This window comes from Coregonus clupeaformis, chromosome 12 (genome assembly GCF_020615455.1).
Source record: "Coregonus clupeaformis isolate EN_2021a chromosome 12, ASM2061545v1, whole genome shotgun sequence".
Taxonomy (NCBI): Eukaryota; Metazoa; Chordata; class Actinopteri; order Salmoniformes; family Salmonidae; genus Coregonus; species Coregonus clupeaformis.
Window position 1 is genome coordinate 32,966,366 of NC_059203.1, and position 27,119 is coordinate 32,993,484.

At 46.3% G+C, this 27,119-nt stretch overlaps 2 protein-coding genes across 3 annotated transcripts in view; both read left to right on the forward strand.

The window, feature by feature from the left end:
* Positions 1-22,600, forward strand: part of LOC121578029 (limbin) — a 65,350-nt gene extending 42,750 nt beyond the window's left edge. Inside the window, exons 18-23 of one of the 2 annotated variants that reach the window (XM_041892080.2) lie at positions 5,675-5,911; positions 10,910-11,154; positions 17,158-17,245; positions 17,392-17,567; positions 18,927-19,025; positions 21,688-22,600. In XM_041892080.2, coding sequence (XP_041748014.2) covers positions 5,675-5,911; positions 10,910-11,154; positions 17,158-17,245; positions 17,392-17,567; positions 18,927-19,025; positions 21,688-22,144 — 1,302 coding nt within the window. In that variant the 3' untranslated portion in view covers positions 22,145-22,600. The remainder of the gene's footprint in view (positions 1-5,674; positions 5,912-10,909; positions 11,155-17,157; positions 17,246-17,391; positions 17,568-18,926; positions 19,026-21,687) is intronic. The other variant, XM_045223806.1, reaches the window with a different exon arrangement.
* A 1,852-nt stretch (positions 22,601-24,452) lies between these two features.
* LOC121578627 (cytokine-like protein 1) lies at positions 24,453-26,294 on the forward strand. The gene is made up of 4 exons (XM_041892997.2): positions 24,453-25,119; positions 25,213-25,257; positions 25,632-25,778; positions 26,077-26,294. The coding sequence occupies exons 1-4, from the start codon at positions 24,979-24,981 to the stop codon at positions 26,179-26,181; spliced, it is 438 nt and encodes a 145-aa protein (XP_041748931.1). The 5' UTR covers positions 24,453-24,978; the 3' UTR covers positions 26,182-26,294.
* The last annotated feature ends 825 nt before the right edge of the window (positions 26,295-27,119 follow it).

A 27,119-nucleotide genomic window follows, 5' to 3' on the forward strand; every position in this document is an offset into this window, starting at 1 on the left:
TTGTGCATGACACAAGTAATTTTTCCAACAATTGTTTACAGACAGATTATTTCACTTATAATTCACTGTATCACAATTCCAGTGGGTCAGAAGTTTACATACACTAAGTTGACTGTGCCTTTAAAAAACTTGGAAAATTACAGAAAATGATGTCATGGCTTTAGAAGCTTCTGATAGGCTAATTGACATAATTTAAGTCAATTGGAGGTGTACCTGTGCATGTATTTCAAGGCCTACCTTCAAACTCAGTGCCTCTTTGCTTGAAAATCAAAATAAATCAGCCAAGACCTCAGAAAAAAATTTGTAGACCTCCACAAGTCTGGTTCATCCTTGGAGCAATTTCCAAACGCCTGAAGGTACCACGTTCATCTGTACAAACAATAGTACGCAAGTATAAACACCATGGGACCACGCAGCCATCATACCACTCAGGAAGGAGACGTGTTCTGTCTCCTAGAGATGAATGTACTTTGGTGCAAAAAGTGCAAATCAATCCCAGAACAACAGCAAAGGACCTTGTGAAGATGCTGGAGGAAACAGGTACAAAAGTATCTATATCCACAGTAAAACGAGTACTATATCGACATAAACTGAAAGGCCGCTCAGCAAGGAAGAAGCCACTGCTCCAAAACCGCCATAAAAAAGACAGACTACGGTTTGCAACTGCACATGGGGACAAAGATCGTACTTTTTGGAGAAATGTCCTCTGGTCTGATGAAACAAAAATAGAACTGTTTGGCCATAATGACCATCGTTATGTTTGGAGGAAAAAGGGGGTACCTTGCAAGCCGAAGAACACCATCCCAACTGTGAAGCAAGGGGGTGGCAGCATCATGCTGTGGGGGTGCTTTGCTGCAGGAGGGACTGGTGCACTTCAAAAAATAGATGGCATCATGAGGAAGGAAAATTATGTGGATATATTGAAGCAACATCTCAAGACATCAGTCAGGAAGTTAAAGCTTGGTCGCAAATGAGTCTTCCAAATGGACAATGCATACTTCCAAAGTTGTGGCAAAATGGCTTAAGGACAACAAAGTCAAGGTATGTATTGGAGTGGCCATCACAAAGCCCTGACCTCAATCCTATAGAAAATTTGTGGGCAGAACTGAAAAAGCGTGTGCGAGCAAGGAGGCCTACAAACCTGACTCAGTTACACCTGCTCTGTCATGAGGAATGGGCCAAAATTCACCCAACTTATTGTGGGAAGCTTGTGGAAGGCTACCTGAAACGTTTGACCCAAGTTAAACAATTTAAAGGCAATGCTACCAAATACTAATTGAGTGTATGTAAACTTCTGGCCCACTGGTAATGTGATGAAAGAAATAAAAGCTGAAATAAATCATTATCTCTACTATTATTCTGACATTTCACATTCTTAAAATAAAGTGGTGATCCTAACTGACCTAAGACAGGGAAGTTGTACTATGTCAGGAATTGTGAAAAACTTGAGTTTAAATGTATTTTTTATTTTTATTTTATTTCACCTTTATTTAACCAGGTAAGCCAGTTGAGAACAGGTTCTCATTTACAACTGCGACCTGGCCAAGATAAAGCAAAGCAGTGCAATAAAAACAACACAGAGTTACATATGGGGTAAAAAACATAAAGTCAAAAATACAACAGAAAATATATATACAGTGTGTGCAAATGTAGCAAGTTATGGAGGTAAGGCAATAAATAGGCTATAGTGCAAAATAATTACAATAGTATTAACACTGGAATGCTAGATGTGCAAGAGATTATGTGCAAATAGAGATACTGGGGTGCAAAAGAGCAAAATAAATAACAATATAGGGATGAGGTAGTTGGGTGGGCTAATTTCAGATGGGCTGTGTACAGGTGCAGTGATCGGTAAGGTGCTCTGACAACTGATGCTTAAAGTTATTGAGGGAGATAAGAGTCTCCAGCTTCAGAGATTTTTGCAATTCGTTCCAGTCATTGGCAGCAGAGAACTGGAAGGAATGGCGGCCAAAGGAGGTGTTGGCTTTGGGAATGACCAGTGAGATATACCTGCTGGAGCGCAGACTACGGGTGGGTGCTGCTATGGTGACCAATGAGCTAATATAAGGCGGGGATTTGCCTAGCAGTGATTTATAGATGGCCTGGAGCCAGTGGGTTTGACGACGAACATGTAGTGAGGACCAGCCAACAAGAGCGTACAGGTCACAGTGGTGGGTAGTGTATGGGGCTTTGGAGACAAAACGGATGGCACTGTGATAGACTGCATCCAATTTGCTGAGTAGAGTGTTGGAGGCTATTTTGTAAATGACATCGCCGAAGTCAAGGATCGGTAGGATAGTCAGTTTTACGAGGGCATGTTTGGCAGCATGAGTGAAGGAGGCTTTGTTGCGAAATAGGAAGCCGATTCTAGATTTAACTTTGGATTGGAGATTCTTTATGTGAGTCTGGAAGGAGAGTTTACAGTCTAACCAGACACCTAGGTATTTGTAGTTGTCCACATACTCTAGGTCAGACCCGTCAAGAGTGGTGATTCTAGTCGGGTGGGCGGGTGCCAGCAGCGTTCGATTGAAAAGCATGCATTTAGTTTTACTAGTGTTTAAGAGCAGTTGGAGGCTACTGAAGGAGTGTTGTATGGCATTGAAGCTCGTTTGGAGGTTTGTTAACACAGTGTCCAATGAAGGGCCAGATGTATACAAAATGGTGTCGTCGCGAGAGGTGGATCTGAGAGTCACCAGCAGCAAGAGCGACATCATTGATATACACGGAGAAAAGTGTCGGCCCAAGAATTGAACCCCTGTGGCACCCCCATAGAGACTGCCATAGGTCCAGACAACAGGCCCTCCGATTTGACACACTGAACTCTATCTGAGAAGTAGTTGGTGAACCAGGCGAGGCAGTCATTTGAGAAACCAAGGCTATTTAGTCTGCCAATAAGAATGCGGTGGTTGACAGAGTCGAAAGCCTTGGCCAGGTCAATGAAGACGGCTGCACAGTACTGTCTATTATCAATCGCGGTTATAATATCGTTTAGGACCTTGAGCGTGGCTGAAGTGCACCCATGACCAGCTCGAAACCGGATTGCATAGCGGAGAAGGTACGGTGGTATTCGAAATGGTCGGTGATCTGTTTGTTAACTTGGCTTTCAAATACTTTCGAAAGGCAGGGCAGGATGGATATAGGTCTGTAGCAGTTTGGATCTAGAGTGTCACCCCCTTTGAAGAGGGGGATGACCGCGGCAGCTTTCCAATCTCTGGGGATCTCAGACTTTATGAAAGAGAGGTTGAACAGACTAGTAATAGGGGTTGCGACAATTTCGGCGGCTAGTTTTAGAAAGAAAGGGCCCAGATTGTCTAGCCCAGCTGATTTGTAGGGGTCCATATTTTGCAGCGCTTTCAAAACATCAGCTGTCTGAATTTGTGTGAAGGAGAAGCGGGGGGGGGCATGGGCAAGTTGCAGCAGAGGGTGCAGAGTTGGTGGCCGGGGGGTAGTGGTAGCCAGATGGAAAGCATGGCCAGCTGTAGCAAAATGCTTGTTGAAATTCTCGATTATTGTAGATTTATCGGTGGTGATAGTGTTTCCTAGCCTCAGTGCAGTGGGCAGCTGGGAGGAAGTGCTCTTATTCTCCATGGACTTTACAGTGTCCCAAAACTTTTTGGAGTTAGTATTTGGCTAAGGTGTATGTAAACCTCCGACTTCAACTGTAAATAAAAATCCTCAGCAATCTACACACAATACCCCATAATGACAAAGTGTAAACAGGTTTTTAGAAAACAGAAATACCTTATTTACATAAGTATTAAGACCCTTTGCTATGAGACTCGAAATTGAGCTCAGATGCATCCTGTTTCCATTGATCATCCTTGAGATGTTTCTACAACTTGATTGGAGTCCACCTGTGGTAAATTCAATTGATTGAACATGATTTGGAAAGGCACACACCTGTTTATATAAAGTCCCACAGTTGACAGTGCATGTCAGAGCAAAAACCAAGCCATGAGGTTGAAGGAATTGTCCGTAGAGCTCCGAGACAGGATTGTGTCAAGGCACAGATCTGGGGAAGGGTACAAAAAAAAATTCTGCAGCATTGAAGGTCCCCAAGAACACAGTTGCCTCCATCATTCTTAAATGGAAGAAGTTTGGAACCACCAAGACTCTTCCTAGAGCTGGCCGCCCGGCTAAACTGAGCAATCATGGGAGAAGGGCCATGGTCAGGGAGTTGACCAAGAACCCAATGGTCACTGACAGAGCTCTAGAGTTCCTCTGTGGAGATGGGAGAACCTTCCAGAAGTACAACCATCTCTTCAGCACTCCACCAATCAGGCCTTTATGGTAGGGTGGCTAGACGGAAGCCACTCCTCAGTAAAAGGCACATGACAGCCCGCTTGGAGTTTGCCAAAAGTCACCTAAAGACTCTCAGACCATGAGAAACAAGATTCTCTGGTCTGATGAAACCAAGATTGAACTCTTTGGCCTGAATGCCAAGCGTCACGTCTGAAGGAAACCTGGCACCATCCCTACGGTGAAGCATGGTGGTGGCAGCATCATGCTGTGGGGATGTTTTTCAGCGGCAGGGACTGGGAGACTAGTCAGGATCGAGGCAAAGATAAACGGAGCAAAGTACATAGAGATCCTTGATGAAAACCTGCTCCAGAGCGCTCAGGACCTCAGACTGGGGCGAAGGTTCACCTTCCACAGGACAATGACCCTAAGCACACAGCCAAGACAATGCAGGAGTGGCTTCGGGATAAGTCTCTGAATGTCCTTGAGTGGCCCAGCCAGAGCCTGGACTTGAACCCGATCTAACATCTCTGGAGAGACCTGAAAACAGATGTGTAGCAACGCTCCCCATCCAACCTGACAGAGCTTGACAGGATTTGCAGAGAAGAATGGGAGAAACTCTCCCAATACAGGTGTGTCAATGTTGTAGCGTAATACCCAAGGAGACTCGATGCTGTAATCGCTGCAAAAGGTGCTTCAACAAAGTACTGAGTAAAGGGTCTGAATACTTATGTAAATGTCATATTTCATTTATTTTTTGTCTAAATGTCTAAAAACCTGTTTTTGCTTTGTCATTATGTGGTATTGTGTTTAGATTGATGAGGGGGGAAAAACTATTTAATCAATTTTAGAATAAGGCTGTAACGTAACAAAATGTGGAAAAGGTCAAGGGGTCTGAATACTTTCCGAAGGCACTTTTGTTTCCTCTTGTTGCATTCATTCACTTTTTGCTACTTTCAAAGTGAACAAAAGTTTTTTGACACTTTCTCACACTCACACACAGCTGGAACAGATGGGAATATGGCGGAGGCGGGTAAGGGGATATTCCCGGACGGACTCTGAAACCTTTAGGGTTTCTTGGACCCAGATTACTTCTGGACTGAAAACCACACTCAGTAGATGATTTCCATTTAACATTATTTTTAATCCAGGAGTTGTTTTATAATGTCATTCCCGAAAAACTGTCCATTAGGGTTTGTTGCTAATTTTACGAAACCTGTTAGTCAGCCTACTGATAAACCTCCTCTCGCTATGTCTAGGGGTCCTAGGCCTGCTGAACTGGGCCATAACCGGATAAAAATGTACACATTTACACTAAAGTAAGACATGGTGTTGGGTTCAGAGGGGTCTCAGTGGAGTAGCTGTGGCCTAATCACTTAACCTAACTAATTTCCTAACACTAGCTAAACCCCTTCTCCAACATCTCTCGCTCTAGGTCCTGGAGGAGATGCGTAGTGAGCGGGAGGTAGAGCTCCAGCACCAGGCAGACGGCCTGGCCGTGCAGATGGCTGCCCTCCACTATCAGAAGGTTGAGAGGAGGACCAGGGTCCTGGAGTCCTCCAGAGCTCTGCTTAGCATCCAGAGCCTGCTCACTGAGGAGCTGCGTGCCAGCAGGAGCCTGGGGGCAGCCCCCATAGCCCAGAGCATCCAGAACCACTGTCTGGTACGTACAGTGAGGGAAAAAGGTATTTGATCCCCTGCTGATTTTGTACATCTGCCCACTGACAAAGACATGATCAGTCTATAATTTCAATGGTAGGTTTATTTGAACAGTGAGAGACAGAATAACAACAAAGAAATCCAGAAAAACGCATGTCAAAAATGTTATAAATTGATTAGCATTTTAATGAGGGAAATAAGTATTTGACCCCTCAGCAAAACATGACTTAGTACTTGGTGGCAAAACCCTTGGTGGCAAAACACTTTTCCAACTTAATCGAGGAAAATAAGAACAATCCAAAATTTCTTTTTGATACTGTTGCAAAGCTAACTAAAAAGCAGCATTCCCCAAGAGAGGATGGCTTTCACTTCAGCAGTAGTAAATTCATGAACTTCTTTGAGGAAAAGATCATGACCATTAGAAAGCAAATTACGGACTCCTCTTTGAATCTGCGTATTCCTCCAGGGCTTAGCTGTCCTGGATCTGCACAGCTCTGCGAGGGCCTGGGATTGGGAGAGACACTTAAGTGTTTTAGTACTATATCTCTTGACACAATGATGAAAATAATCATGGCCTCTAAACCTTCAAGCTGCATACTGGATCCTATTCCTACTAAACTGCTGAAGGAGCTGCTTCCTGTGCTTGGCCCTCCTATGTTGAACATAATAAACAGCTCTCTATCCACCGGATGTGTACCAAACTCACTAAAAGTGGCAGTGATAAAGCCTCTTGAAAAAGCCAAACCTTGACCCGGAAAATATAAAAAACTATCGGCCTATATCGAATCTTCCATTCCTCTCAAAAATTTTTGAAAAAGCTGTTGCGCAGCAACTCACTGCCTTTCTGAAGACAAACAATGTATACGAAATGCTTCAGTCTGGTTTTAGACCCCATCATAGCACTGAGACTGCACTTGTGAAGGTGGTAAATGACCTTTTAATGGCGTCAGACCGAGGCTCTGCATCTGTCCTCGTGCTACTAGACCTTAGTGCTGCCTTTGACACCATCGATCACCACATTCTTTTGGAGAGACTGGAAACCCAAATTGGTCTACACGGACAAGTTCTGGCCTGGTTTAGATCTTACCTGTCGGAAAGATATCAGTTTGTCTCTGTGAATGGTCTGTCCTCCGACAAATCAACTGTACATTTCGGTGTTCCTCAAGGTTCCGTTTTAGGACCACTATTGTTTTCACTATATATTTTACCTCTTGGGGATGTTATTCGAAAACATAATGTTAACTTTCACTGCTATGCGGATGACACACAGCTGTACATTTCAATGAAACATGGTGAAGCCCCAAAATTGCCCTCGCTAGAAGCCTGTGTTTCAGACATAAGGAAGTGGATGGCTGAAAACTTTCTACTTTTAAACTCGGACAAAACAGAGATGCTTGTTCTAGGTCCCAAGAAACAAAGAGATCTTCTGTTAAATCTGACAATTCATCTTGATGGTTGTAAAGTCGTCTCAAATAAAACTGTGAAGGACCTCAGCGTTACTCTTGACCCTGATCTCTCTTTTGACGAACATATCAAGACTGTTTCAAGGACAGCTTTTTTCCATCTACGTAACATTGCAAAAATCAGAAATTTTCTGTCCAAAAATGATGCAGAAAAAATTAATCCATGCATTTGTTACTTCTAGGTTAGACTACTGCAATGCTCTACTTTCCGGCTACCCGGATAAAGCACTAAATAAACTTCAGTTAGTGCTAAATACGGCTGCTAGAATCCTGACTAGAACCAAGAAATTTGATCATATTACTCCAGTGCTAGCTTCCCTACACTGGCTTCCTGTTAAGGCAAGGGCTGATTTCAAGGTTTTACTGTTAACCTATAAAGCGTTACATGGGCTTGCTCCTACCTATCTTTCCGAGTTGGTCCTGCCGTACATACCAATACGTACGCTACGGTCACAAGACGCAGGCCTCCTAATTGTCCCTAGAATTTCTAAGCAAACAGCGGGAGGCAGGGCTTTCTCCTATAGATCTCCATTTTTATGGAACAGTCTGCCTACCCATGTGAGAGACGCAGACTCGGTCTCAACCTTTTAAGTCTTTACTGAAGACTTATCTCTTCAGTAGGTCATATGATTGAGTGTAGTCTGGCCCAGGAGTGTGAAGGTGAACGGAAAGGCTCTGGAGCAACGAACAGCCCTTGCTGTCTCTGCCAGGCCGGTTCCCCTCTCTCCACTGGGGTTCTCTGCCTCTAACCCTGTTACAGGGGCTGAGTCACTGGCTTGCTGGTGCTCTTTCATGCCGTCCCTAGGAGGGGTGCGTCACTTGAGTGGGTTGAGTTACTGACGTGATCTTCCTGTCTGGAGTTGGCGCCCCCCTTGGTTTGTGCTGTGGTGGAGACCTCTGTGGGCTATACTCGGCCTTGTCTCAGGATTGTAAGTTGGTGGTTGAGGATATCCCTCTAGTGGTGCGGGGGCTGTGCTTTGGCAGAGTGGGTGGGGTTATATCCTTCCTGTTTGGCCCTGTCCGGGGGTTTCTTCGGATGGGGCCACAGTGTCTCAGCCTCCAGTATTTATGCTGCAGTAGTTTATGTGTCGGGGGGCTGGGGTTAGTTGGTTATACCTGGAGTACTTCTCCTGTCTTATCCAGTGTCCTGTGTGAATTTAAGTATGCTCTCTCTAATTCTCTCGTTCTCTCTTCTCTCTGAGAACCTGAGCCCTAGGACCATACGTCAGGACTACCGGGCATGCTGACACCTTGCTGTCCCCAGTCCGCCTGGCCTTGCTGCTATTCCAGTTTCAACTGTTCTGCCTGCGGTTACGAAACCCCTACCTGTCCCAGACCTGCTGTTTTCAACTCTTAATGATCGGCTATGAAAGGCCAACTGAGAGACCTGAGCCCTAGGACCATACGGCCGGGACTACCGGCCGTGGTGACTCCCTTGCTGTCCCCAGTCCGCCTGGCCTTGCTGCTATTCCAGTTTCAACTGTTCTGCCTGCGGTTATGGAACCCCTACCTGTCCCAGACCTGCTGTTTTCAACTCTTAATGATCGGCTATGAAAAGCCAACTGAGATTTATTCCTGATTATTATTTGACCATGCTTGTCACTTATGAACATTTTTTAACATCTTGGCATGGTTCTGTTATAATCTCCACCCGGCACAGCCAGAAGAGGACTGGCCACCCCTCATAGCCTGGTTCCTCTCTAGGTTTCTTCCTAGGTTTTGGCTTTTCTAGGGAGTTTTTCCTAGCCACCGTGCTTCTACACCTGCATTACTAGCTGTTTGGGGTTTTAGGCTGGGTTTCTGTACAGCACTTCGAGATATTAGCTGATGTACGAAGGGCTATATAAAATAAAATTGATAAAATTGATTGTTGGCAATCACAGAGGTCAGACGTTTCTTGTAGTTGGCCACCAGGTTTGCACACATCTCAGGAGGGATTTTGTTCTACTCCTCTTTGCAGATCTTCTCCAAGTCATTAAGGTTTTGAGGCTGACGTTTGGCAACTCGAACCTTCAGCTCCCTCCACAGATTTTCTATGGGATTAAGGTCTGGAGACTGGCTAGGCCACTCCAGGACCTTAATGTGCTTCTTCTTGAGCCACTCCTTTGTTGCCTTGGCCGTGTGTTTTGGGTCATTGTCATGCTGGAATACCCATCCACGACCCATTTTCAATGCCCTGGCTGAGGGAAGGAGGTTCTCACCCAAGATTTGACGGTACATGGCCCCGTCCATCGTCCCTTTGATGCGGTGAAGTTCTCCTGTCCCCTTAGCAGAAAAACACCCCCAAAGCATAATGTTTCCACCTCCATGTTTGACGGTGGGGATGGTGTTCTTGGGGTCAAAGGGCAGCATTCCTCCTCCTCCAAACACGGCGAGTTGAGTTGATGGCAAAGAGCTCGATTTTGGTCTCATCTGACCACAACACTTTCACCCAGTTCTCCTCTGAATCATTCAGATGTTCATTGGCAAACTTCAGACGGGCCTGTATATGTGCTTTCTTGAGCAGGGGGACCTTGCGGGCGCTGCAGGATTTCAGTCCTTCACAGCTTAGTGTGTTACCAATTGTTTTCTTGGTAACTATGGTCCCAGCTGCCTTGAGATCATTGACAAGATCCTCCCGTGTAGTTCTGGGTTGATTCCTCACCGTTCTCATGATCATTGCAACTCCACGAGGTGAGATCTTGCATGGAGCCCCAGGCCGAGGGAGATTGACAGTTATTTTGTGTTTCTTCCATTTGCGAATAATCGCACCAACTGTTGTCACCTTCTCACCAAGCTGCTTGGCGATGGTCTTGGCCATGCTGGAGAGTTTGGAATCTGATTGATTGATTGCTTCTGTGGACAGGTGTCTTTTATACAGGTAACAAGCTGAGATTAGGAGCACTCCCTTTAAGAGTGTGCACCTAATCTCAGCTCGTTACCTGTATAAAAGACACCTGGGAGCCAGAAATCGTTCTGATTGAGAGGGGGTCAAATACTTATTTCTCTCATTAAAATGCAAATCAATTTATAACATTTTTGACATGCGTTTTTCTGGATATTTTTGTTGTTATTCTGTCTCTCACTGTTCAAATAAACTTACCATTAAAATTATAGACTGATCATTTCTTTGTCAGTGGGCAAACGTGCAAAATCAGCATGGGATGAAATACTTTTTTCCCTCACTGTAGGACACTGCTGGGGCATATAGGATGCTTTGGCATGCACTGTAGCCCAATTCACACTTTAGTGATGAAAGATTACATCAATGGCTAAATTTGATCAAACCCGCCTGAGCAATTTGGTCACACGACACAGACAGACACACACACACACACACACACGATACATAAGATATCCTCAATGAATGAAGTTGTTATGAATCCATTGACCCATTTGGCTATAGGGTGAACGCACCAATTTGTGAGTCGCTCTGGCTAGGAGCGTCTGCTAAATGACGTTAATGTGCCCTTGAGCAAGGCACTTAACCCTAATTGCTCCTGTAAGTCGCTCTGGATAAGAGCGTCTGCTAAATGACTAAAATGTAAATGTAAATGCTATGACTACAGGGTTTGGAAGAAGCCGAGCTCCAGCTCCAGAGAGAACATGCAGAGTTGGAGAGTCTGGAGACTGGACCAACCAGACTGACCCAAAACAGACCACCCAAAGACCCAGACCACTCTGATCATGAAGAGGAGGAGGGAGACGAAGAGGAAGGGAGGCTGTTTCACATAGAGTGTGACAGTCGCATGGCCACTATCCTTCACGAGGCGCTATACAAGTGTGATCAGGTCACCGGTCTGCAGACAGAGAGGTGAGCTTTACTCACCGTGGACCAACGACGTATACAAAATAGCACCCTGTTCCCTACATAGTACCCTACGAGGCGCCGGACAAAAATTGTGCACTATATAGGAAATAGAGTGCCATTACAGACCAAGTATGGCTTACGTCTGATCTGAACACAGGGCTTTACAAAAACTTGATCACTTTGTTTGCGTTCAAATGTGGCTTTGATAATATAATAATATAATATAATAATATGCCATTTAGCAGACGCTTTTATCCAAAGCGACTTACAGTCATGTGTGCATACATTTTTTATTTTGTGTATGGGTGGTCCCAGGGATCAAACCCACTACCTTGGTGTTACAAGCACCGTGCTCTACCAGCTGAGCTACAGAGGACCACCATAATCTGTGGCTCTACTGTAATAGTAACACAAGACAGTAGCTTTTTCTATGTACATTTTGTTATTATGTTATTTTGACCTAGTGCTTTGACAGGCTCTGAGCTGTCATCAATACACACCTTCCTCTAAAAGGATTGTGCAGTTATCCACATATCCACATCTCTCCCTGTAACGATCCCGGCTGTCTGAGTCGGGTCCTGGCTGGTGACTAGTGTTCCTGTTCGTAATCTCCAGTTTCCCGAGGGTTCGGGAACGCTCCGGGGAGCGCTCTTGTTTTCCGCACCTGCATCCCATCAGCAATCTGCACACCTGGTCCTGATCATCACCCTTCTTAGGCTCTGGCCTAACATCCAGTTCCTGCCGGATCGTTAGCCATGAACAGTATGTTTGTCAGCGTATCAGCCTTGAGTTCTAGCGTTAGTTTTTGTTGTTTTGCACCTTGTTGATTTGCTGTGTACTCACCTCCGTTTTGTTCTGTCTGCAGTCTCTCACCCGGAACCTTCACCCAACCTCTGCCTGATGGTCGGCGGCTGCCGAGCCATGTCTGGACCTACCACTGCACCCTCAACAACCCATCCACGCCACCCGCTCTGTCCCTGGATTATTCAGCCTCACTCGGGAGTCAATTAATAAACACTCACCTTTTTCTCTAAGTACCTTGTCCTGGTCTGCTTCTGGGTTCTGGCGTAGTAAACCGTGACAGAACGATCCGGCCAGTAATGAACCCAGCGGACCTGGACTCTGTTCGCCATGCCATTACCCATCAGGAGAAGATGTTGGGCTATCATAGCACGGTACTACAGGAGATCGCGTTGTCAGTTCGGAACCTTTCTACCGGTCTGACGGAGGTCCAGAACCAACGCAAGTTTCCGGTGGAGGATCCACTACCGGTTTCACCCATCTCGCCTGCCGCTTCGGGAGCTGTGTCCTTCCGTGAGCCCGAGGTTCCGACGCCGGATAGATATGAGGGGGGAGCTGGGAAGATGCCGTTCCTTCCTTATGCAGTGTGGATTAGTGTTCGATCTACAGCCCTACTCTTATGCCACAGACAAGGCTAGGATAGCCTTTGTGATTGCGTTGCTGCGTGGTCGAGCGCTGGAGTGGGCTTCAGCCGTTTGGGAACGACAAGACCCCTGCATGGCTTCATACCAGGGGTTCACGGCCGAGATGAGGAAGCTCTTCGACCATTCCGTCCGAGGGAGGGACGCAGCTAGGCGCCTGTTTTCGCTTCACGAAGGAACTCGCAGCGTGGCCGACTTCGTGATCGAGTTCAAGACGTTGGCTGTGGAGAGTGGGTGGAACGAGGAGTCTCTGCAAGCGGCCTTTTACCAGGGTCTGTCGGAGCAGCTCAAGGATGAGTTGATCTCCTATCCGGAGCCTAGTGACCTGGACAGCTTGGTAGCCTTGTCTATTCGGGTGGATAATCGAGTCCGAGAGCGAAGGAGGGAGAAGCAATGGGGTCCGTCCAATCGATCAGCTTCTCAGTTCCCAGTCGGGTCGGGTGGTGGACCAGAACACGTCGATCATTCTCCACCACAATGGATTAGTGGAGAGGTCCTCTCTCCCGATTCTGAACCCATGCAAGTGGGGCGGCACGGGTTAACCAAGGAGGAGCGTCAACATAGACGTCAGACCAACTGCTGCCTCTACTGTGGTAGCTCGGGACATTACATCTCCACCTGTTCCCGGCGGTCGTCAAACTGCCCGGCTCGCTAAAGTTGGGAGGACTTTTAGCGAGCCAGTTTCAACCTCTCAGTACATCTGTCAGACCCCGTTTCCGGCTACCCTTGTGAACAGGAATCAGAGCTTAGCGCTTAACGCTTTTATCGATTCAGGTGCCGATGGAAGCTTTCTTGATGCCGAGTTGGTGGAACAGCTGGGGCTTTCCAAGGAGCAATTGCCGGAAGCCATTGAAGCGACCACTCTGAACGGCAGTAGTCTGGCACGTATCACGATGAGGACTGAACCGGTTAAGATGCGGTTGTCGGGGAATCATTCTGAGATGATTTCATTCTTCATTCTGCCGTCTTCCCATGTTCCTCTGGTCCTTGGATACCCCTGGCTGAAGGAACACAATCCCACGTTCGATTGGGTGACGGGCAAGGTAACGAGTTGGAGCCTTGATTGTCATGCTAACTGTCTCAAGACTGCCTGCCCCCATTCGGTTCCCAGTCAGGTGATTGAGGCTAAACCCCCAGATTTGTCCCTGGTTCCCGAGACATATCACGATTTGGGGGAAGTTTTCAGTAAGCAGAAGGCTCTGTCACTCCCTCCCCACCGACCATATGATTGTGCCATCAACCTGGTCCCTGGAGCTGTCTACCCCAAGGGAAGGTTATACAGTATCTCCCGACCTGAACGTGAGGCGTTGGAGACCTACATCAAGGAGTCCCTAGCTGCTGGTCTCGTTCGCCCTCGTCATCACCCCTGGGGGCAGGATTCTTCTTTGTGGGTAAGAAGGATGGCTCTCTTCGACCGTGTATTGATTATCGGGGGTTGAATGACATCACGGTCAAGAACAAGTATCCCCTGCCCTTGATGAGTTCTGCCTTCGACTCCTTACAGGGTGCTACGGTGTTCACCAAGCTAGACCTACGCAATGCGTATCACCTGGTCCGGATCAGAGAGGGGGACGAGTGGTTGACGGGTTTCAATACACCGATGGGTCACTTCGAGTATCAGGTGATGCCGTTTGGACTGACCAATGCTCCAGCGGTATTCCAGAGTATGGTGAACGACGTCCTGAGAGATATGATCGGTCTCTTTGTGTTTGTTTACCTGGATGACATTCTGATCTTCTCGAAGGAACCTTCCGACCACGTCCAGCATGTCCGGCAGGTTCTGCAGCGATTGTTGGAGAATCGCCTGTTCGTGAAGGCCGAGAAGTGCGAGTTTCACGCCCACACGACATCCTTTCTCGGGTACATCATCTCCAGGGGAGAGATTAGGATGGACCAGGAGAAGGTTAGAGCGGTTCTGGAATGGGTCCAGCCCGGTACGAGATTGCAGCTCCAGAGATTTTTGGGGTTTGCGAATTTCTACCGCAGATTCATCCGGGATTACAGCCGTGTGGCCGCTCCGTTAACGGCCTTGACTTCCAGTATCAGGACCTTCAAGTGGAATCCGGAGGCGGATCGAGCGTTTCTGGATTTGAAGAGGCGATTCACCAACGCACCGATTCTCTCTCAACCGGACACGGCCCGTCAGTTCGTCGTTGAAGTGGACGCGTCTGATGTGGGAGTTGGCGCCATCCTGTCGCAGCGATGCTCCACGGACAGTAAACTCCATCCCTGCGCCTACTACTCGCCGCCTTTCGCCTGCGGAGAGGAATTACGATGTGGGTAACCGGGAGCTTCTCGCGGTGAAACTTGCCTTGGAGGAGTGGCGCCACTGGTTGGAGGGGGCGGAGCAACCGTTTATTGTCTGGACTGACCACAAGAATCTTGCTTACGTGCAATCGGCTAAACGCCTCAACTCCCGTCAGGCCAGGTGGGCGTTGTTTTTCGGACGATTCAAGTTTGCCCTGACGTTCCGACCTGGATCTAAGAACGGCAAGGCGGACGCCTTGTCCCGGATGTTCTCCAAGACGGAGGAGAGTGGGTCCAAGACCGAGACAATCCTCCCCCGGAACTGCGTCGTGGGAGCAGTTATGTGGAAGATTGAGGAGGAGGTGCTGGCGGCCCTTCGGACTCAGCCCGGTCCCGGTAACGGTCCACCCGGTCGGTTGTTTGTGCCTGAGTCGGTTCGTCCTGCTGTCCTCAAATGGTCCCACGCCAGCAAGATGGCTTGTCACCCTGGCGTGGCTCGGACAATGGCGTTTCTTCGCAGACGCTTTTTGGTGGCCTGCCATGGCCGAGGATACTCGGGGTTTTGTTGCTGCCTGTCCAGTGTGTGCGCAGAATAAGAGTACCAATCGGCCCAGCTCTGGACTACTTCACCCCCTTCCTATTCCCCGCGACCATGGTCGCATCTGGCCCTGGACTTCGTCACTGGGTTGCCCGCTTCTGAGGGGAACACGGTCGTTCTGACGATCGTGGACAGATTCAGCAAGTTCGCCCCACTTTGTGCCTATTGCCAAGCTTCCCTCTGCCTCGGAGACGTCCGAGATCCTGGTTAGGGAGGTTTTCAGGGTCCACGGGTTGCCCAGGGATATCGTTTCCGACCGTGGCCCTCAGTTTACCTCTGCTGTCTGGAAGTCCTTCTGTTTGGCCATTGGAGCTACAGTCAGTCTCACATCTGGTTTTCACCCCCAATCCAATGGTCAGGCGGAGAGAGCCAACCAGAAGATGGAATCCACGCTACGCTGTCTGGTCTCTTCCAACCCCACCTCCTGGGTCTCTCAGTTGCCTTGGGTTGAGTATGCCCACAATACTCTTCCTACATCTGCCACTGGGATGTCTCCCTTCCAGTGCCTGTATGGCTACCAACCTCCCCTGTTTCCTTCTCAGGAGAAGGAGCTCTCAGTGCCTTCTGTTCAGGCCCATATTCGCGTTGCCACCGGACCTGGCATCGGGCCAGAAAGGCACTCCTTAGAGTTTCGGACCGGTATCAGCTCCAGGCGAATCGTCGCCGGATCCCCGCTCCCACCTATACCATCGGAGATAGGGTTTGGTTGGCCACACGGGATCTTCCGTTACGGACTGAGTCTAGGAAGTTGTTACCGAAGTTCATTGGTCCGTTTGTGGTGGAGAAGGTGATCAATCCAGTGGCAGTTCGACTCAAACTACCGAGGACGCTCAGAGTCCATCCCACCTTTCATGTCTCCTGCCTCAAGCCTGTCTTCCTCAGTCCTCTGTTGCCTCCTCCGCCTCCTCCTCCTCCTCCTCGGATGATCGGAGGTGGTCCTGCCTACACGGTGCGTCGCATCATGGATTCCAGACGGCGGGGCCGGGGTTTCCAGTATCTCGTGGACTGGGAGGGGTATGGTCCTGAAGAGAGGAGTTGGATTCCGCGGCGACAGGTCCTAGATGCGGATCTCATCAGTGACTTCTACCGCCTCCATCCTGGCGCTCCGGGGAGTCCGCCCGGTGGCGTTCGTCGGAAGGGGGGTACTGTAACGATCCCGGCTGTCTGAGTCGGGTCCTGGCTGGTGACTAGTGTTCCTGTTCGTAATCTCCAGTTTCCCGAGGGTTCGGGAACGCTCCGGGGAGCGCTCTTGTTTTCCGCACCTGCATCCCATCAGCAATCTGCACACCTGGTCCTGATCATCACCCTTCTTAGGCTCTGGCCTAACATCCAGTTCCTGCCGGATCGTTAGCCATGAACAGTATGTTTGTCAGCGTATCAGCCTTGAGTTCTAGCGTTAGTTTTTGTTGTTTTGCACCTTGTTGATTTGCTGTGTACTCACCTCCGTTTTGTTCTGTCTGCAGTCTCTCACCCGGAACCTTCACCCAACCTCTGCCTGATGGTCGGCGGCTGCCGAGCCATGTCTGGACCTACCACTGCACCCTCAACAACCCATCCACGCCACCCGCTCTGTCCCTGGATTATTCAGCCTCACTCGGGAGTCAATTAATAAACACTCACCTTTTTCTCTAAGTACCTTGTCCTGGTCTGCTTCTGGGTTCTGGCGTAGTAAACCGTGACACTCCCACTCCTATCCTCCATCCATCCCATCTCTTCCAGGCTACAAGAGGCCAATGCAAGGAGTCAGGCTATGGAGGATCTCAAGGAGCAGCTGGAGCTGAAGAGACTCTACACAAACTGTGACCAGGTGATCTAGCCATCGTAGAATTGTGATTCTCTGATTGCTTTTTAGTCCAGGAGTAGGCTTAATCTGTGTCTGAGACCCTATTGGTTGACAGTTGTAAAGAGCCAGTCTTTTCCCTTCATCCCTCTTTTCCCTCCATTCCTCCCCAGGATCTGGAGTTTGCAGCCAGGCTAGTGAGGCAGAGCCAGGTCTCCGCTGAGGTTCTCCTAGAGGCTCTCCGTCTCCTCCTCCCAACCCTCCCAGAGTCAGAGCTGCTGTCCCTCATCAACGCCCTCTGCCCCAAGCAACCTGTCCTTCCAGCTTCCGCAGAGCAGGAGAGCATAGGGTAAGAACTAGCAATAGTTGTAGTTTTCTTGGTAGTAGATTGGAATGTTTTTGTTTAAAAGGTAGAGTCCGCAATATTACATCAACAGAGCAGGGCGACTCCCTGCTTACAGACATCAACAGCAACAGACTATTATTGCCTCTTCCCAATTTGCGCCCTCCCTGGGGAACCGCCGATATTGCCAGTGGAAGATTTGAACTTTGTTATTGTTGTTGATGTCTGTGAACAGAAAGTTGCCCTACTTTGTATGATGATGTCATATTGATGATTCTACCTTTAAGCTCTGAGACACAACCTCTCTGCCTGGCCATTGAAAACTCTGGGTAAACTTTAATCAAGTATTAAAAATGGTGTATATGATGCCTTGCAAGTCTTGGGTGTCTAACACCAATTTGAACTCTCCACTTGCATCCAGTAAGTAAGTGAAGTCGTACATAAGCTCACTATTTAGCAAGCTCCAAAATAGCAATCCCACTAGAGAATATAACTCTTGGAGCAGTTTGTGCCGTGCACCATATGTTTAGGCTTGTGTCTGTCAGTGAATCACACCAGCACAATGTGTTACTTTTCAGTAAATGCTGGATGCAGTTTGTTTCACTTCTTAAAGGCTTATAAGACATATTTATCATGTCAGTTGAATCATGTATTTTGGCTCCTATCAACGTAATTTGAATATGGCCCCTTTTCGTCATTGTAACTAGCTACCTGTCACACAAATAGCCTGCCACAAAGGCTAGTATTTGAAAGAAACTACAAAGAAATAGTTAAACATTTCAGCATTCATGTAGGGAACTAGTAGCAAGCTAAGACTTTGGTGATCATACAGGGGGGTGCTGGCATTTCTGTACACATGAGAACGTTTGACTGAACCTATTTACAAAAGGTTGGTTATTCCCCCATTTTTTACAGCACTGTCGAAGTAGTGAGATCAATCAATGTGATCTCACTGAGGAGGAAGGAATACTACTTCTGTGCATCATACGTTCCCATCTGCCTATGATACATTGGCTAGGAGCATGGAACACTTCTGTCAACGTCCTGTCTGGGCTGGCCAACATTCTGTTTGGACTCTGTTGTTTATGTGAATAATGCTCTTTGTTTGAGGACGCCTGGCCTGGGATTTGGCCTGTCTAGCCAGGGAAAGAGGGAGAACATTAACTTAAGTAGAATAATATCCATCTCCATTTGCTTAGTTAGCCTGGCCCTCACGTGAATAATTTATTTAATTTAATTTATTTTTATTACATTTATTTGACAAGGACCATGTACATTAAAAAACGAACATAAATCTACAGAAATGTGATGCATTGTAGATGTATTCTTGTTAATTTCCTTTTCCGTTCTGGGCTGTTTTCTCAGGTGGCCAGGGGGAGCTGGTAAATCTCTGCTTGTCAGACTGAGGGAGGATATGGTGGGGAGGAATTTCTCAGCCCACACGACGGACCAGGACCGAAACCAGTGAGTGCAAGACAAAGAGCCTCTCAACTTTATTCTGGAGCTTTTATTTCCAATATGATCAAAGGCCCCAATTAAATTCCCATCATCTCAGAATGTTGACAATGCAATGTTAAGGACGAGGACAGGTGGGTCTGTGTGAATTTAAAAAGGTTAACACCTCGATAACGATAAAGCATAAACATTGATTATGAGTCGACCTACAGTGGTGTTTTCCTTTATCTGTCATTGAATTTAGGGCCGGGACAATACCAGTATCGCAATACTCGTTAGTATCGTGGCAAGGAAACAAAACACGAAGCAGATTTAATTTCTTTAGGAAAATAGCCAGAATGTTGGAAATAAACATCATTATGTTGTCATCCAGAGTCACATTTATTTATTTTCCAGGCTATAGCACACAATATTTTACATACAGCAGGTTTTTAAAGGACCAAAGAGTTTGGCCTCCTTCGTGTTTCCATTTTTGCCATGGAAAAAATAAATGCGATACTGGTATCAGTAACAGCCCTAATTGAATTGGAATCTATGGTTATGTGTGCTAATTACTTGTCACGATCGTTGAGAGACGGGTCAGACCAAGGTGCAGCGTGACAAGCGTACATGTTTATTTCACTCAATAAACATAAACAAAACAAGAAACAACGTAATGTGAAGTCCTAAGGCTATAGACATACAAGCCTAACACGGAACAAGATCCCACAACTAAGGTAGGCAAACAGGCTACTTAAGTATGATCCCCAATCAGAGACAACAAGCGACAGCTGTCTCTGATTGGGAATCACACCCGGCCAAACATAGACACACAACCTAGAACTGAAACATAGAAATAGACTAACTAGAACGTAAACATAGAATATATAACATAGAAACTCACGCCCTGACCAAACCAACTAAAGACAACAGGCCTCTCACGGCCAGGGCGTGACATTACTAGGAAATAACTTGGTAGAGACAATTGGCACCTAGCGACAGAGTGGTACATACATTTTGGTCCCACAAAAAAACTTTTAAAAAACGTAATGAACCCAAAATTAAGCGTGTATACAGTGCATTGTGAAAGTATTTCCGACCCCTTCACTTTTTTCACATTTTGTTACGTTACAGCCTTATTCTAAAATTGAATAAATAGTTTATTTTCCTCATCAGTCTAACCACAATACCCCATAATGACAAAGCAAAAACAGGATTTTAGAAATTCTTGCAAAATATCACATTTACGTAAGTATTCAGACCCTTTACTCAGTACTTTGTTGAAGCACCTTTGGCAGCGATTACAGCCTCGAGTCTTTTTGGGTATGACACTACAAGCTTGACACACCTGTATTTGGGGAGTTTCTCCCATTCTTCTCTGCAGATCCTCTCAAGCTGTCAGCTTGGATGGGGAGCATCGCTGCACAGCTATTTTCAGGTCTCTCCAGAGGTGTTAGATCGGGTTCAAGTCCGGGCTCTGGCTGGGCCACTCAAGGACATTCAGACACTTGTCCCGAAGCCACTCCTGCGTTGTTTTGGCTGTGTGCTTAGGGTCGTTGTCCTGTTGGAAGCTGAACCTTTGCCCCAGTCTGAGCGCTCTGAAGCAGGTTTTCATCAAGGATCTCTCTGTACTTTGCTCCGATCATCTTTCGCTCGATCTTGACTAGTCTCCCAGTCCCTGCCGCTGAAAACCATCCCCACAGCATGAGGCTGCCACCACCATGCTTCACCGTAGGGATTGTATTGTCCAGGTGATGAGCCCTGCCTGGTTTCCGCCAGACGTGATGCTTAGCAATCAGGCCAAAGAGTTCAATCTTGATTTCATCAGACCAGAGAATCGGTGCCTTTTGGAAACTCCAAGCGGGCTGTCATGTGCCTTTTACTGAGGAGTGCCTTCCATCTGGCTACTCTACCATAAAGGCCTGATTGGTGGAGTGCTGCAGAGATAGTTGTCCTTCTGGAAGGTTCTCCCATCTCCACAGAGGAACTCTGGAGCTCTGTCTGAGTGACCATCGGGTTCTTGGTCACCTCCCTGACCAAGGCCCTTCTCCCCCAATTGTTTGCCTGGGTGGCCAGCTCTAGGAAGAGTATTGGTGGTTCCAAACTTCTTCCATTTAAGAATGATGAAGGGCACTGTGTTCTTGGGGACCTACAATGCTGCAGACAGTTTTTGGTTCCCTTCCCCAGATCTGTGCCTCGACACAATCTTGTCTCAGAGCTCTACGGACAATTCCTTCGACCTCATGGCTTGGTTTTTGCTGTGACATGCGCTGTCAACTGTGGGACCTTTTATAGACAGGTGTGTGCCTTTCCAAATCATGTACAATCAATTGAATTTACCACAGGTGGACTCCAATCAAGTTGTAGAAAAATCTCAAGGATGATCAATGGAAACAGGATGCACCTGAGCTCAATTTCGAGTCTCATAGCAAAGGGTCTGAATAGTTATGTAAATAAGGTATTTCTGTTTTTTATTTTTAATAAATTAGCAAACATTTCAAAACTGTTTTTGGCTTTGTAATTATGGGGTATTGTGTGTAGATTCCTGATGATTGTTAATTTATTTAATCCATTTTAGAATATGGCTGTAACGTAACAAAATGTGGAAAAAGTGAAGGGGTCTGAATACTTTCCGAATGCACTGTATGTGCTTCAGAAATCCTCAGGAAATGTCATGCTCTTCATTTTCCAGGTTCCAGGAGAAGAGGCAGAGCCTGCTGGAGAGGCTGTTCCTCAATCCCAGACCCGAGGCTCCCAGGGACGTGATGCAAGTGTTGGTCCAGGAAAAGGGGAGGGAGGGAGTTCTTCGACCCACTCCACAACAACCCACTCCCAAACCAGTCGCGACTGGAACGAGCCAAACCACAACCTCGGAGCAGCTCCAAGACTCTGTTCTGATTTCAGTGGGAGGAGGAGTAGAGGTGGACAGTGAAACTGTGTTTGACTCTACTACTGTAACAAAAACCTCCACCTCTTGCCCGGCCAACGATGCAGTAGTACAGGACATCCCTACTACGGGAGAGAGGGTGTTTGTGTTCCGTGCCCCGCTGGAGCCCCAGAACACCACGGCGGCCACCAACAGGAAGAGGAAGAAGAGGAACTTCCTTAATCTGAAGAAGGGATCGGTGGCCCCCACGGACCAACCCTGAGTTTGTTGGTGGTTTCAGAGGACCAACCCTGAGTTTGTTGGTGGTTTCAGAGGACCAATTCTGGGCACAGAAGATTCCTACTGATCATATACTGTACCCCTAGCCTGGTCCCAGATCTGTTTGGTGTGACAAGAAACAAATAAGTCATTACAGATGACAATGGCCAAAACAGCATAAAAAGATCTGGGACCAGGCTAGGGGAACCCTGTTAGATTCTGCTATGTGGTCTTAAATGTCCCACCAGTATGTTACTCACTGATGGTATGAAAAAAATGAACAGAATGATTGATAATAATTTTGTCTAAATAGTCGGCAGGTAGTCTTTAGGCAGCTAGTTTTTATTAGAACTGATGAGTTGCACGTCTTGTTAAATACATATGTCTTCACCATTAGCAATATTTTAACAAATTATATGAATACAATTATGATAAATGAATACAAATGTTATCAACAACATTATTTTAGTGTTCTTGTCCATTGTATGTTAAACATCTGCAACAGTGCAGTCATCTTATACAGTGAGGGAAAAAAGTATTTGATCCCCTGCTGATTTTGTACGTTTGCCCACTGATAAAGACATGATCAGTCTATAATTTTAATGGTAGGTTTATTTGAACAGTGTGAGACAGAATAACAACAAAATAATCCAGAAAAATGCATGTCAAAAATGTTATAAATTGATTTGCATTTTAATGAGGGAAATAAGTATTTGACCCCTCTGCAAAAAAATACTTAGTACTTGGTGGCAAAAACCTTGTTGGCAATCACAATGGTCAGATATTTCTTGTAGTTGGCCACCAGGTTTGCACACATCTCAGGAGGGATTTTGTCCCACTCCTCTTTGCAGATCTTCTCCAAGTCATTAAAGGTTTTGAGGCTGACGTTTGGCAACTCGAACCTTCAGCTCCCTCCACAGATTTTATATGGGATTAAGGTCTGGAGACTGGCTAGGCCACTCCAGGACCTTAATGTGCTTCTTCTTGAGCCACTCCTTTGTTGCCTTGGCCGTGTGTTTTGGGTCATTGTCATGCTGGAATACCCATCCACGACCCATTTTCAATGCCCTGGCGTAGGGAAGGAGGTTCTCACCCAAGATTTGATGGTACATGGCCCTGTCCATCGTCCCTTTGATGCGGTGAAGTTGTCCTGTCCCCTTAGCAGAAAAACACCCCCAAAGCATAATGTTTCCACCTCCATGTTTGACGGTGGGGATGGTGTTCTTGGGGTCATAGGCAGCATTCCTCCTCCTCCAAACACGGCGAGTTGAGTTGATGGCAAAGTGCTCGATTTTGGTCTCATCTGACCACAACACCTTCACCCAGTTCTCCTCTGAATCATTCAGATGTTCATTGGCAAACTTCAGACGGGCCTGTATATGTGCTTTCTTGAGCAGGGGGACCTTGCGGGCGCTGCAGGATTTCAGTCCTTCACAGCGTAGTGTGTTACCAATTGTTTTCTTGGTGACTATGGTCCCAGCTGCCTTGAGATCATTGACAAGATCCCCCCCATGTAGTTCTGGGCTGATTCCTCACCGTTCTCATGATCATTGCAACTCCACGAGGTGAGATCTTGCATGGAGCCCCAGGCCGAGGGAGCTTGACAGTTATTTTGTGTTTCTTCCATTTGCGAATAATCGCACCAACTGTTGTCACCTTCTCACCAATCTGCTTGGCGATGGTCTTGTAGCCCATTCCAGCCTTGTGTAGGTCTACAATCTTGTCCCTGACATCCTTGGAGAGCTCTTTGGTCTTGGCCATGGTGGAGAGTTTGGAATCTGATTGATTGATTGCTTCTGTGGACAGGTGTCTTTTATACAGGTAACAAGCTGAGATTAGGAGCACTCCCTTTAAGAGTGTGCTCCTAATTTACATTTTAGTCATTTAGCAGACGCTCTTATCCAGAGCAACTTACAGTTAGTGAATGCATACATGTATTTTTTTATTTAAAACATTTTTTGTGCGCCGCCCATGTGTCTCCCGGTCGCGGCCGGCTGCGACAGAGCCTCTACTCGAACCAGGATCTCTAGTGGCACAGCTAGCACTGCGATGCAGTGCCTTAGACCACTGCGCCACTCGGGAGTCGATCTCAGTTCGTTACCTGTATAAAAGACACCTGGGAGCCAGAAATCTTTCTGATTGAGAGGGGATCAAATACTTATTTCCCTCATTAAAATGCAAATCAATTTATAACATTTTTGACATGCGTTTTTCTGGATTTTTTTGTTGTTATTCTGTCTCTCACTGTTCAAATAAACCTACCATTTAAAATTATAGACTGATCATGTCTTTGTCAGTGGGCAAACGTACAAAATCAGCAGGGGATCAAATACTTTTTTCCCTCACTGTAGCTCAGTTTTTGGCCAGCTCCAAAATAACAATCCCACAATTTCAACCAGTGTTATAACTGTTTATTACAGATTCATAAACTATCAGTACATTAATAATGAACAGTTTATAAACTCAGTTTATGAACTACTTAACTATTTGTAAATCCTTTTCATTAACAGCTATACAAACGTTATCAAAATATGCTTTAATACATTTTGATTGTGAAGTGTGGATTGTTACAAAATGGGATGATACACTTTGTTGTCATTCTGTATGATGTTGATAGCTGAAAGACCACGTGTTTCCAAAATGCATAGGAGCGTGAAATATTTTTCATTTCGCGTCATGTTGCGCTTACTGGATCTTCGACGTCATAATCGCTTCTTTTTTTTTCAGTCCAACTATAAACTGCAAAGTTGCTGGACGAGCACACTCGTGTTGTAAAGCTCTTGCCTAGCTGCCTAAACACAAGAAGCCTGTTTTGACCGACGCAACAACGGTTGAAAGATGAGACTCGCACCTTTGTTGTGTCTTTTCAGTTTTATTTGGTTGGCTGACTGTGCACCACCGACATGCTATTCCCGAGTGCTCGGCTTGAGCAAGGAAATAATGGAACTTTTGGAAAAAGTACACAATTATCATCGCACGGTGAGCTATTTCAAAAGCATTATTGATTTGATAAAACCGTTATATTTTCTAATGTATCCAAGTGATTTCTAATTTTAACTTTTTCTGTTGCAGAAAACATGCGTTGAGATTCTGCCCAAGATGTTTCTGGATGTGCACGTGAGTTGGTATAGTACAACACCATCCCATTGATGTGAACTAAAGGTTGATTCTCAAACGTCAGTATTTAACAAAAGGTTGACAGAGTGAACCTGAATCTGATTTGATGTCGCATTGGGTTATGTTGCATAAACAGTAATGAGTTGGTAATGCAATACGCACGTTTGATGTAGATTAGAAGATGCACGCATTCTATAATGTGATTGGATGCCAATATCAAAGCTTAAAAATATAACTTGCCACTCGATTTAAATTCATATAAAAACATTGTTGTACCCCAGTAACTGAACCTGTTTATGTGAAACCTTTGATTCAAAATATTATAATATTCATTGAGCTATAGGTTTTACAATGCCATTATTATTTCCCTATAGAATTCGTGCATCATTACCAAGCTCCGTGACTTTCTTTATGTCATGGAGAACCTGCCTACGCACTACTGCAGAGAGCGACCCAGGATCATGTTGTTGAAGCGCAAAGTCACCAACCTGTACACAATCATCAACAGAATCTGTTATCGGGTATGTCTGCTAAGCTCTGCAGAGGAATGAACCATACTGTCTCTCTCATAGCCAGAATTTTATTTTTTCAAATAAAAAAAGTATGTCATAGCCTACTCTGGATGTGGTGCAGGGAATTACTAGCCTGGTTCCAGATCAGTTTGTGCTGTCTTGCCAACCCTTACAATGACAATGACCATTTCTGGTGATTGCTTCTATAGTTTATTATCTGTCGACATTTCAGTCAGCTTTGCTCAGCCACATTCTGCAGTTGGAGATGTTGTGTATGCCTAAGTGTGACTGTTTGACCTCCCCACAGGACCTAGTGTATTTTACAGATGACTGTGAGGCCATTGAGACTGGCCAGAGTACCCCTCACTACAGAGAGGACAGGCTCCAGCTGCTGGTGGAAGAGAAGAGATGAGCCCATCCAGAGACAAACACACATGCACGCTTGCACGTGCACACACAGCACACACACAGGAATAGAATTGTGAGGGCATGTAAACTCTGTTTAACTCACAAACACACACATACATACAGTGGGGAAAAAAAGTATTTAGTCAGCCACCAATTGTGCAAGTTCTCCCACTTAAAAAGATGAGAGAGGCCTGTAATTTTCATCATAGGTACACGTCAACTATGACAGACAAATTGAGGAAAAAAAATCCTGAAAATCCCATTGTAGGATTTTTAATGAATTTATTTGCAAATTATGGTGGAAAATAAGTATTTGGTCACCTACAAACAAGCAAGATTTCTGGCTCTCACAGACCTGTAACTTCTTCTTTAAGAGGCTCCTCTGTCCTCCACTCGTTACCTGTATTAATGGCACCTGTTTGAACTTGTTATTAGTATAAAATACACCTGTCCACAACCTCAAACAGTCACACTCCAAACTTCACTATGGCCAAGACCAAAGAGCTGTCAAAGGACACCAAAAACAAAATTGTAGACCTGCACCAGGCTGGGAAGACTGAATCTGCAATAGGTAAGAAGCTTGGTTTGAAGAAATCAACTGTGGGAGCAATTATTAGGAAATGGAAGACATACAAGACCACTGATAATCTCCCTCGATCTGGGGCTCCACGCAAGATCTCACCCCGTGGGGTCAAAATGATCACAAGAACGGTGAGCAAAAATCCCAGAACCACACGGGGGACCTAGTGAATGACCTGCAGAGAGCTGGGACCAAAGTAACAAAGCCTACCATCAGTAACACACTACGCCGTCAGGGACTCAAATCCTGCAGTGCGAGACGTGTCCCCCTGCTTAAGCCAGTACATGTCCAGGCCCGTCTGAAGTGCATTTGGATGATCCAGAAGAGGATTGGGAGAATGTCATATGGTCAGATGAAACCAA